The 13,854-nt window shown below is 32.9% G+C and overlaps 1 protein-coding gene across 1 annotated transcript; it reads left to right on the forward strand.

Moving 5' to 3' along the window:
* Window positions 1-10,894: 10,894 nt before the first annotated feature.
* Window positions 10,895-12,642, forward strand: LOC128202411 (uncharacterized). Its single transcript, XM_052902657.1, has one exon. The coding sequence runs from the start codon at window positions 11,075-11,077 to the stop codon at window positions 11,828-11,830; it is 756 nt and encodes a 251-aa protein (XP_052758617.1). The 5' UTR covers window positions 10,895-11,074; the 3' UTR covers window positions 11,831-12,642.
* Window positions 12,643-13,854: the final 1,212 nt, after the last annotated feature.

Consider the following 13,854-nt stretch of genomic DNA (forward strand, 5'->3'; position numbering starts at 1 on the left):
ATATACAGTAAAAATAGATAAAAGAATGCATATACAAAAAAGAACAAAGTATATAAAAACAACTGATATTATCTATGTCATAGATTTTTTGCAGTATGTCGATAAGTAGATACGTTATTCAATCAGTGAAAAATAAATATTGCTTTTGATTTGTTTACGTAACTTAACAATATTTAACTTTATTATCTTAAACAACAAATCGGTGAAAAATTAAAAGTAATTTTATGATGTAATACAAAGATAGATACATAATCTACAAAGGGCCCAACTTTTATAATTGCTAAAATTTAATTGGAGTGCCACTTGCAATAAAAAAAACAAACAATATCAGAGATACTTCAATTCAGTTCAAAGAAGTGTCTTATTATACACAGATATAGATTATTTTTAATTTGTGCAATGATACATTATCAATAAATAAACATATTTCTACTATATAATACTATATTTCTACTATACTCGTATATACTATCAAATATTATGGGTGACATCTGTTTTTTGTTTATATTCATTTATAGCACAATTAAATGAATTTTGCATGCCAGATTTTGGTGAAGAATGCGAACAGTACTTAAATATTACGTATGGTACATGCATTATAGTTGTATTAGCCATTAACTGTCTACTGCTGAACATAGCCTTCTCCATACGGGGGTTTTGCCAGTAATTGCCATGCTTGGCAGGCAGGTTGGCAACCGTAGTTTTGCTTTTGGTGATGTTTTAAGAAGGATGTTGCCACCCTTCCAACACAAGCTTCCTTAGTCGCCTCTTACGACGCCCTTGAAAAAGGATGGGGTTGCCTATTATGTCAAGATTTACACGCCATCCCTTTTACATAATATTATATAATAGGGCAATAGGACTATTCCTTCTTACTACTCATTTACTAACAATGTCCTTTACCCATCATATCTATTGAATTGTAGCTTTCATAATGTAGTAAAGCTTGTAGCCAGCTTTTTCCTTTGGAGACTCATTAATATATAATAACCTTGCAGGCCAAGGTTCCTGCATTGATGGATAGAGGTCTGTCTCATTATAAAGTAGCTTATTCATATTTATGTACAGATAAAACATATTTCACGTTATATTATCTACCTATATCTAATATAGATATATATAGAGCAAAAATTTGATTTTTATTGTAGATAAACTCAAAAACGACTCAACTGATTTTAAAAATTCTTACACTTATAAAAAGCTTTATTATCAGCAAGTAATACAGGCTGTATATTATTTTCAAAAATTTTATCTAGTCATGGAAAGCCGGGGCTGATCACTGGTAATTTATAAAATAAATGATTTTCCTCAAAAATCGCGACAAAAGATTCCTAAACTCACTGTTTTGGTAATTATTTTAATTTACATAACGGATAATCCGTTTTGAAATTGGTTCATACGTTTTTAATCCCATGGTCAGGTAAATAGAGAAGGGCTTCCAATGTCTTTGATGAATTACGCTAATTTGTATAGGGTTTACATTTTATTATAAAATTAATTCAAACCAAAAATACCCTTTGTATTAATCAAATTCAAACCATCATTACTTGTTTACAAAAGTTTTTTTAATCATAATTTTTTTAAATCTACTCCAGGGTTCGGAATCTTTTTAGAAGAACCTACAGGAAACTCAACAGTTACTCTTTTAAATCTCTGGTAACATTATTTGTATTTATTCAGATATACTATGTCTAAAATAATATGATCGTTAAAAACCCTAACACCATGCACATTTATCATTCAAATAAAAAAATCTGTGATTTGATCTACGACCACTGAGTTCGAAACGTCATTGAATCCAATCAATCATTTTCGTGTGATTGAGCAAAAAGAATAAAATTATATTTAAAAATAATTTAAAAAACAAGGCTATAATATACAGTCCTTTAGGCTCTTTGATCAGACCCCGATCACCATCTGTCAGTCAACTAGTATCGAGATAAATCTAATAAATTTTAACCATTTTCCGGTACCATCATCACACATCAGATCAGGGTTCATCATTGATGATTGATTAATGGCAATATTATGTCGTTCGACCTATATAGCTCAATCTGGTAGGTAACACAAATCAATAACCATAACAAGGGCCATTACGTGCCATCTGTTTTTAGCTTTTCCGGTCGGCCCGCTTAAATAATAAAAAGTAGGTCAAATTTAACTATTTAATTACATATGCTGGGACAGGTGAAGTTAAATAAAAAGTTATACGGGGAGAAAGGGATTGTTAGTAATGGAGCCTGAGAATCCCATTGCTAGCAATATATCCAACCAGGTCAACCTCCTCGCGGATCCCCCTGGAAACTATCATGATTAATTTCTAATGAATTCATCATGATAGGCTAACTGGCCTGTTTTCATTCTTATCTATCACCCTCTCTCTATCATTGATGCTCCGCCAGGCGGGGTTACCATTCTATTTTCACCCATCAAAAAAAAAAGGTTATAAACAATTTTCTTTACTTATACATACATTCATATATACGCATACAATACATAACCTAAAATAAAATAGTCCGTGAAATCTACAAGCTACAAGGTCATTGACTTTAGGAAAATTTATATTTATCTAACTCTAATAGTCAAATGACAATGAGCAGCCTTTGTTTGTATTGTTTTACAGACAATTAGTCTAACAGGAGACATCTGCCGGACATTAGTAACCAAGAGCATATACAATTTTGCTGTCCGCTACAGACAGTATTCAGCTTGTACGAAAACAAAACTTTCCAAATATTGAGTTACCATTAATGTTGTTAGTTATACCTATTGTTAGTATTTAGTTCAAACAGGGCATCACTATGTTGCCTGGTGGAAACAGAATGGTGTTATACTATTTATAAATATGGTAACAAGTAAATAAAGGAAATTGTATGGGCGAAAAACTTAAAGCTCAAGGGTCGGCAGAGAGAGCGGTTAACGACGACTTTCCTAGACCGGTATGCCGTTCGCAACAACTTAAATTAGTCGTACTTCTTTGATGTGCTGGTTCACCTGCCTCCTGGGGTTGCTGTCTTACTCCACGGCGCAGGTAAGGACCCTCACGGGCTCCGAATCCGGTTGTATTTAAATACAACGTGATGTCGGATACTTCACATGTCCATTACACACATATCAGTTTTTCCATTAATAGAAACTTAGTCTTATTATAAAATCTAACAAGTTGCACACAAAACCACGTCGTAGCAAACTATAAATTTCACTTAGATGTCCTTTATTATAAAATAAATACACGAAACAGAGCGTATGCTGCTAACAATCCATCATCACTTTTCGCGCCAACGCCATATTACTTTTTTTTATTATCAATCTGAACATAGTTGCGCTCAGATGCGATGCGACAGCACTCTCTTGTGTGGTAAAACGACCTTCAAGCCGTGCGATGCAACCGGTATCGGATTATCACCATTAAACTAGCCCAAACAGAAATAATTGTATTTCAATTTTATTACAACTTATCAAAATAATATATATATAAATCGACATTTATAGTAATATACATATAGTGTAGCGGTCTAACTTCTAACTTCGCCGTGTGTCTCGGCATAGAATAGACCACCCTTTCTTTTCCCGTGGGTGTTGTAGGAGGTGACTACGGGAGGGCGAGGGATGGGCAGCAACGTCCCTCTTTAAACATTTCTAAAAGCCTAACTGCGGATGCTAACCCACCTACTAAGCGTGGCAACCACTAGCAAAACTCCCTTTATGGGGAAAGCTAATATTTAGCAGTAGACAGTTAATGGCTGAAATAATAATAAAAATAGCAATCTAATATGATATTTCCTTACTTTATAATTGCAGATTCGTTTTCTAAATAAAACAAACAATAATATTCTTGAATAGGTATATCTATTCATAATGGTCTAAATTATTTCTATAGTATAATAATATATATAAAAAATATAGTTACATCATTGTTTGTTAATACTTATTAATCATCATTATTTGAAATATAAGAATCTTATCGCATTTACAATTAACGAAGATAACGTCTTATTTCGCTATCAACACTCGCAAATAATCATTCAAAAATACTGAAAGTTAATGGTTTTTTAAAACTAACAGACAATTCAGACGTTGCCAGGTTGCAGTATGAAAGCTTTTAATCTAGAATGTTGTCCATCTGTTTACCACATTTCAGACAAATCCATCCAGCCGTTCTAGCGTGATTGAATAACAAACATCCAAATATCTATACACACTTTCGCATTTCGATGATATTAGCAGGATTCAATAACAAAACTATTACATATAAGAAGTCAGGCGACAGACACGATTATATAATAGCGAAGGTAACTAGGCGTCAGGTGGTAACATGCGGTAAATGGGACATTTTCTACGAAAACTCTAACGTTCCTTTATTCATCTAGAGAATAGGTTGTCTCCGTAACATTAAACGCTGAGCAGCACGCAATGTTTCTTAGAATTTTTTTACCAATAAATTGCGCAATAAAATATTATTGTACAAAATATCTATTACAATAAAATTGCCGCTGGTGGCAATTTTATTATTTGTATTCTGAAACTGAAAATATTGAGGAATGAAGCTTTTTTTTGTGTTAGAAAGCTTAGATTTCAAATTATTCTATGAAAACTCGTTTACAAATTAAAAATTTAATATCTATATTGTGAGTAAAAATTTAAATGTTTCAATAAAAATGATGAAGATGGTAATCTTCCATGAAAGTTTATAACACTCTTTTATATTTAAGAAACATTTATAAAAATCCAAACATATTCATTAATTTTCATATTATATAGAAAACAATAAAGGGGTGGAGGTTTCCCAGTAGCTGCTATGCTTGGCAGACGGGTTGGCAATCGAAATTAGGTTTTTGGTGATAATTTAAAAAGAACGCTGCTGCCCATTCTGCAGTGGAAAGTTAACAGCTAATACGATGCCATAAGATCGATAGAAAAAAAAAATGCATAAAATATACAACCTATTATAAAAATCTAAAAACATAAATATTTCTTCATTTGTTCTATAGTCTGTACTTTTTACAAACCGTACCTGAATCTTTCTGTGCACGACGCACCTTTTTAGTTTCTTTTTTAATTTTATTAAAAAGATGTTCTTTTTTTAATTTGAAGTCTGTGTCAGTTCAGGTTTTGTTTTTGGTTCGCTTTTTTACTCCGTTGGTTTGCTATGTATTTTTTTATATAATTATATTATCTTTCTAAAACACCGTGTTTCCATACCAGCATACAGACAACGGAGTAAAAAAGCGAACCAAAAACAAAACCTAAACTGACACAGACTTCAAATTATAAAAAGAACATATTTTTAATAAAATTAAAAAAGAAACTAAAAAGGTGCGTCGTGCACACTTTCAATGTGTTTGACCAAGGTCTCTGTATATAAAACTAGCTTATCGTCAAATTTTTATCTATAATATTGTGAAAATTTGTTGACATCAAATAAATTTTTATGTGCATTATTACTTGATGCATTACTATTATATTTGCACCTTTGGCAATGCTACTATTATGGAAAAAAAATCTTTTAATATCTCTTTATCGTAGCATGGTAACAAGTATCGTGAACATGCTCATAAAACATGTAATGAAATACTTATTTTAAATACCTAAGATTATAGTTGGCCTTATTTTTACTATTTAAGAACGATTACAAAAACACATATATTGATATCGGTTCATAAAGATTAGATTTTTAAATTAATATAGTTGTAAACTTTCACTTTTGCATGTAAAATATTAATAAGACTAATGTCTCGTAATACGATGAACAAATTCATTATATATACTTATAGTATATTTACAATTTCATAATATAATGTTTATTCGCGTTTCGTATATTAGATTGTTTACAATTGCAGAGGGTTTAAAACAGTCGATGTTGGGCGGCCTTTCCCGAGGCCGCGACTGACCCGGTTGGAACATGAATTACTAATCATATGACTATGTATCCCTACAGATTTTAAAGTGCGTACAAGCTGTAATGCAAACACCTACGCTTGCATTTAATATATTGATATGCATGAGTCGAGTGTACGGCGGAGTATATAGTAATGTAACGGAAGCTCTACTATGAAACATAATGAAGCAGTTTATGGTCGAAATTTTATAAATAATCAACATTAAACGAATTAATAATAAAATCAGACTGATATATTATGAAGTATGTTCATTATAAAGCAATTAAGTTCAAAGATTAAACAGTATAATCCGACATGATTTGTAATTAAACATCCAAGATTGCTTTCAGCAATGGGCCATTTTAGTTAATTATTTATACATTTTTTATATTGTTTTATTACCACTCTTGAATATTATAAATAAAATATGCTCATTTATTTATTCATTCATTAATTTCACGTTTTATTCGGGTTCGTAATTTCGTATAAATTCAAAGTAGACAAACTGCTCATAAACTACACTAAACCTATTGTTATGGTGCAATCGAGAGATATTAATGCCTCTCAATGCCTGTGTTTGAGTATTATAATCCGCCTGTATGTTGCATGAATTCTGTAAAGATCCATACTCACGTGGTACTAACCAAGCGGGCGAGCTCCAGCATAGCGCATGACTCATTGTTTCAGTGCGCGGCCCGATACGCCTCACCTCGAACTCGTAAGCTCATATTGTGTTACACTTATTACTTTTGGGGCACGTGGCAAGCTCTAGAATGAGATTTGTCATATGTACGAAATGCTCCATTAGGAACTTCAAAAGTTATTGTTTCGGTTGACGAAGATAAATTATAGTTTGTTGTCAGTAGATATTTAAATGGATGATTTTAAATATAGCTATTTTGTTGGATTCTCATAAAAAGTAAATAGATAATATAAGATTTGGATTATTTATAGTTCCATTTATGAATTTAACCAACTTTAAAACAACTTTGATAACATTAAAATGAAACAAACTAGATAAAAATTAGTCCATTTATTAAGATTTTATGGTGCCACCCTCTTTGTCTGTATTTAAATAAAAACGTTATTTTAATTGGAAAATAAAAAACACGTAAAATCCCTATAGACGAAACAATCGTTATAGTTGGATTACTATTTCAAGTTATTTACAAAAAGTTCTTTTGCCGCGAATAACATACATACCTACTGAATATTAAGTACATAATGTAAACACTGTCTGTGATTCACTAATTTTTTTCCTATGAGTAAATAAGGTAACATAAACGTACCTGAGGTACTGCTACGCGTAACATTTCGTGCTAAATAGTTCATATGCGTAATGGTGAGTTTTATGCCTCTAGTGCTGAAATCGACAAAAATTACTAAATCTAGGAACTATAACACGCAAAAATAACAGAGATTTGGCAAACAACCAATAACTGTTTAAAATCTTTCAAAAGATTTTTATCCCCATCATATTCAATTAAATTACCTAAATGAAAAACAATTAAAAATTTAAAAAGAATTCGCTAAACATTTCTGCCTTAGATTTTTTTAAGTTAGGGCTGCATTTATTTTGGCATCCCGTTCTAGCTATGACACGAGTGGTGGTCGCCTGCCTTATAACGTATCTAAATTAAATTCCGTAATTTTACCTGCATATCCATCACCCTACTTTTGTCATATATGAGGCAAAGTAATAATCAACACAATATGGAACTGATTCGATCTTTGATAACTATATCAAAGACTTAGATTACGACATTTAAGTTGTACTTATTTTTTATAGTATACCGAAATTTATAATTTGTAAACTGTATTTAAAAGTTCAATGATGAGTACATAATATTGCTAATATTGCAATACACAAATTAATTAAAAATTAATGCTATAAACTAAACTAATAAAACTTCTGTCCCCGCGCGTACAATTCCAGTACGAACACGGACAAATGATTACGTTCAATGACTTTATCTCATTACACGTGTACAGAAAACTATTTTTATGTAATACCTGCTCAGTTCACATGTTAGTTCATTTAATTAGCTACCTGAGAAAATACTCACAGACAAAATATTACGTAGCTTACGTAACTAAGTTTTATAATTTGTTTTCTTTTTTGTTAGGTTATTGTCATCGACTATTTTACAACTACGCTTTCGAAAACAATATAAATCTAATTATTACATATTACAGTAATTAATAATGAATCCCAATTTGTCATTCCTTTTAAATATATTAAGAATTTAAAGGAAAAAAAAAGTAAAAACAGAGATAAAGACTTTTCTTAACTCTAAAAATAATTTAAGACGATTGTCACTTAAAGATAATTTTATCTGTCTTGTACACTTAAATTAAAGTTAATAATTTCCTGAATTCAGACTATGGCAATGGCAAAAGTATCCAAGTAATAGTTTGTTTGTGTCCTACTCGTGTCTCTCAAAACAGGCGCTTAATAAAAGAAAATATGACATTATTAATTGCATTTTAGAAGGTCTTTTCTCTGTCACCTCTTTTGACGAGATCTGAGGAAAATTTATTTTTTCATCTAAACGTTTGATGTATAGGGAAATCGGAATTAGATGAAAATAGTTTTTCTTTATATCTATTTAGGTTACATTATGCTAACAGACAGACAGATAATGTACAAACAGATGGATATACAGACACACAGATTGATGATAATACTAGTAATAACCTCACCTATTATAATAAGTCGCCTAAAAAGGCGACCAAAAGGTCCCAGTCAAATTATTACTGAGTTAATAGCATTTAAAGTTAATAGTAAAATTATTATTACCTTTAGACATGGTTCACAGTAACTCAAGATACGGATCCTGAGTTAAGTCAAGCAACCACAACGCACGTGTAATGGCATAGTAGATACATTTAATATCTTATCTTAGAGTGCAACAAAGTCGTCCCTAGGAACTTGTTCTATAGGTATTGCAAATCTTTATAGACTGTGGTAGCTATTTACCATTAAGCAGATTTTTTTTTATAAAAAATAGAATAATAATTAAATAATAGTAAGGATAATTGGCATATGGTCTCAGCCTAGAATAGATCACCCCTTTCCCGTGGGTGTCGTAAGAGGCAACTAACGAAGGCGAGGAATGGGCAGCAACGTTCCTCTCAAAACATCTCCAAAGCCTAACTGCGATTGCCAATCCATTGCCAAGCGTGGCAACTATTGGCAAAACCCCCCTAAGAAGAGACTTATATTTAGCAGTTGACAATTAATGGCTGATATGATGGTAATGATAATGAATGATAATAGATTTTTTTGTATAATAATAATAATAAAATTTCTATTTAAGTTTTCGTCTCTAAAATTACCTATATATATATGTTAAGAGTTTATAGACTGTCATTTCACATGTTTTCAAACAAACGTCGATTCCTTTTGCATTAAACATTTCTAAACTTACAGCGTAAATAACATCAGGCATCGGTCAATGTGTTCTTGTTATTTTCAATTAAATCGATTCCGAATACTCGGATATTCAAAATGATATTAGGCTCGACAACAATCGGTTCTTATTTCTCGGTAATTTATTTTAATATTGATAATCTGTAACAATTTCTATTATCAAAGTAGTAGTAGCCTTTTAACATTCTCAGAAGTAATACTGAGTATTATGAATGAAATTGTCGAGTGGACGTAATATTTATATATTAAATCCATAGAAGAAAAGATTACTGAGATATAAATTACAGATAACAGGAAAACATTTCACCGTTAGATTGTAATTATTAGATTTACAGATACTTCAAATCAAAAACATTCAAAAATATGATGAAAATACGTATTCATTTACAATAAAAACTGCCAAAATATCAATCTATTACCCGAATCATACTACAGTAGCTAGAATATAGATGTCAATTTGATAGAATGCTTTTATTACACCTTATATAATAAGAGTAAATATCATGGGGTACATTGATATTAAAATGTATCGGCGGATATCGGAGACATATATTGAGGGAAGCGCAGGTAAGGTTTTTGACCGCGTACTTGACATACCGTGGAGATTTCGAACCGACGTTCAACAAATTAAGATGAGGGAATTATGTTGTCAACCTGGAATTCGGCATCCACGACGGTGGACGACCCGTGGACGGGCGTAGTGCGTAGGGTTGACGGAGGTTCAATCAAGGTATCCTTCTTGTTGACTAGCACATTTAATCACTTGTTTGTAAACAACGTCGTGTACATCAAAGGTAACCTTTCCACCCACTATAGGCTAATGCGATACTTGATGGCTAGGCAAACAGTTTATCAACTTTGCTCTACTATCAGAGATTGTATCGACTATAAGAAAAGCGAGTTACCTGTGATAGACGTAAACGGAGCTTTCAATTTATACAAAAATACATTCACACAATGTACATAATATATGCCTTTCCTAAGAGGTATCCTAACCCCCCTCTCTAAAGGTATTATATATATCTAGAGGTATCTAACCTCCATTAGAAAATCTTAAATCCGCCAATGATTCTTAGCAAAAAAGAACTTAGATAACATTAGATTCAGATATCAGTTACGTAATACTTTTTTATTATTTTTAAAGTATTTATACATTTAAAATAATAGAATATTTTTTTCTATACTGTGTGATAACCCTATTAAAATTTCAGGCCACACTATATATTTCAGTGAACACGACTCAGGTAAGGGTCATAACACACTTGGCAAATATAACAACATATTATTTAAATGATTCACGAGCAATAAAACATCTCTTCTGATATTAAGTACATATACACAAAAGTTTATTTTTATTGTTAGATTATGTATAGAAAAATTACTTTTCCAATATATATATAATTTATTATTCATATTATAAAAGTATATACATTATATTTTCCAAACATGCTTTCATATAATATCTGTCTCTTTCATACTTATTTTTGGCGACGCTTTTTACTCTTTTAGGTTTATTATCCCTATTTATCAGGAAATAAGTAAACATAATATATATATATATAATAATCTTTTTTCGCGGGTAGCTGTGAAACACTAACAAGTCACGATTTTTGCTCTTATTTTTTACTAATTTTTTATTTATAAATGTTACATAATTTAATTATCTTTTATGTTCACAATTTAAGTACAGTAGTTATCTACCTGCTATAGTGTTATCTCCTTTCCTATTTCACTATTTAATTAGTTAAATTCTTATTCTATTATGGAGTCTGTACAGCAGTCATTGGAACAGTTGATGGCGCACTTTGACACAAGGATGGCGGCTTTTCAGAGCAACCTAGATAAGGCCAGCACTGCTCCAGTCACTTTGAGCACACTGTCTTCGGATTTTGCACAATTCAAGACTCTTATGACGGAATCATTAATAAGCCTTCAACAGCAGGTGCATGTTCTTGCACAGCAACAGGATCGCCTAGAGATGCACAATCGTCGCAAAATTTTATTGCTACATGGAGTTCGTGTCGATGATGAGGGTGACTTGACGACGGTGGTCTCCGGCATTCTCACTGAGAGGCTTAAGGTGCCCGTTTCACCAGATAACATAAGCCGTACTCATCGAATGGGCGGCTTATCTCAAGGGAAACTCCGGCCTATTCTGGTCAAATTTCGTCGTACAGAGGTGAGAAATAGTGTCTGGTCTGCGAAGACTGCACTTAAAAACAGTGGCATTACACTGTCTGAATTTCTGACTAAAACGAGGCACGACATCTTTATGAAAGCACGGAAACACTTTGGTGTCACGAAATGCTGGACACGAAATGGCGTCGTGGTGATCATTGGTCCTGATGGTAAGAGGCATCGAGTCAGTTCCATTGCCGAAGTTAGTCAGCTTATCAACGTTTTGCCGATTTCTGCTGGGGGCGTTGTTTCCATATCCACAAACACCTCGGTCGCCTTGAAGACGTCGGATTCGGCTGGTGCAGGTTCTTCGCGTTCTAAACGTGTTGTGAAGAAGTGAGCTGTTTTGTATGAACTAGTGTGATGGTTTTGGTGGCAATATTAATTTTTGTGGGTATGTAACATTCGCTTTTTTTCTTCAAATTTGTAAAGGTTAATGCTTTATTAATTATTGTTTTTTTAGAATAGGTATGCAAATAAAATAACTACATTTGCCATTATATTATGATATTTTTATTTTATAACAACGACACTAACTTAGTTATAACAAATTAGACTGGCATTTTTATTAATGTTCCTTAACATGGATAGGTGATACCCACATATAATTCTTAATGTAAATATGTGTGTGTGTTTGTTTATGTGTGTATATGTAGGTATAGATATTTTTACTGATATGTTTTACAGCTCTGGATGTTAGGCCTTTTAAGCTCAATTAGATTTGTAAGTTTTAATGTTGCCACCAAAAACGAAACCAAATGTTTTATGCTTTACGATTGTTGTTGTTATTATTATTGTTTTTTTTAGTGCAGACTCTCTTTGTTCAATTCAAATGATATTATTTTTGTATTTTTCAATTTTACAATTAGTCCACTACTGGCAGGTAGATGCATTGAAGTTTTATCTGTTTGTATAAAGATATTTTTGTTTTGGATTTATATATATATATATATTTTAGTATTATTTTGTACACAAACATACATGGTTTTAGATTCCGATTCTGATGAATTATTTCATTCAGTTTCTTCTTCCTCTAGCGATGAAAGTTTCCGTAGTTTGCCTATTCCTTTAGAAGAAATATTAAAGACTACATTCTCTTCTTCCACTAAAAACTTTAATACCGTCCACATAAACGCCCAAAGTATTCCTGCACATTATACAGACTTGATATCGTCTTTCAATGTAAATACCCTCCATGCTATATTTATTTCGGAGACATGGCTAAAGCCCTGTCTTCCTTCTACCTCCTACTCCTTACCAGGTTTCAACTTAATTCGCTGCGATCGCACCGGTAGGGTTGGTGGTGGTGTTGCTATATATCTTCGTTCTGATATCCCCTATGCTATTATCAACTCTTCTCTAAGTACTAATTCTTCCTGTATTTCTGAATACCTTTTCCTCGAAGTAACCCTCGCCCATTCCAAGGTTCTGCTAGGAGTTTTCTATAGTCCATCCTCCTCTACTGATTATTTTTCCTCCCTTGAAAACCTGTTAGAGAACCTTATCCCTTCCTATAGTCACACTATCATTATGGGAGACTTTAATACATGCCTTCACAAAAATGACCTGCGTGCGAATCGTCTTAAGTCTCTAGCCAATGCTTGCAATCTAGAGATCCTACCCCTTCAAGCTACCCACTTCTTTCCTAACTATAACCCTTCCTTGCTTGATTTGATTTTAGTCTCATCACCTGACCATGTTGCCAAACACGGCCAATATCCTGCAGATGCATTCTCGTTCCATAACCTCATTTATTTGTCATATAAAATTCGTCCTCCCAAAGTTAAACGGAAAATCGTTATGCAGCGCAATTTTAGTGGTATTGACATTGACCGATTACGACAAGATGCTGCGGAATGTGATTGGTTGAGTATTGGCACAGCAGCTAACATTAATGAGCAAGTGGAATTTTTGGTCATGGGATGTCCTCTCTATTAATCTGTCCGATTATGGAGTAAGGGCATACGGGTACGCAACCCCGGCCTCCATAGCTACTACAGTTACAAAACCTTTGTCCTCTCCGTAGCTGTAGTATCCCCCATTTTTCCTATAGTTCCTTTCCACTTATCACCTCCTTTCCTTATAACCTATTCCTTTCCCAATGTAACCTATTTCCTTTTCCTATCCGATGTTAAGAAGAGCAGTTCTTTTTCAAAATGATAAGAGAAATTAAAACGCAACTACCCCAGGAGGGTACCGGCACTGCCGGAGAATCCGTCCCTGAGTGCAACTCAGGCAGTCCCATCGTATCTGGGGGGGACAAATTTCTCATCGACGGCGATGCGTTATGCCACGGGTCACGTCATGTCTCCCCTGTTTCCCCAAATGGCAAAAAGAGGGCAAAGGAATGCCAAATTGCAACGA

Source organism: Galleria mellonella, unplaced genomic scaffold, assembly GCF_026898425.1.
Source record: "Galleria mellonella isolate WM207_F2 unplaced genomic scaffold, CSIRO_AGI_GalMel_v1 utg93, whole genome shotgun sequence".
Classification (NCBI taxonomy): Eukaryota; Metazoa; Arthropoda; class Insecta; order Lepidoptera; family Pyralidae; genus Galleria; species Galleria mellonella.

Excerpts from the sequence above, each read along its gene's own strand:
- LOC128202411 (XM_052902657.1), top strand. The coding sequence starts at position 11,075 with ATGGAGTCTGTACAGCAGTCATTGGAACAGTTGATGGCGCACTTTGAC.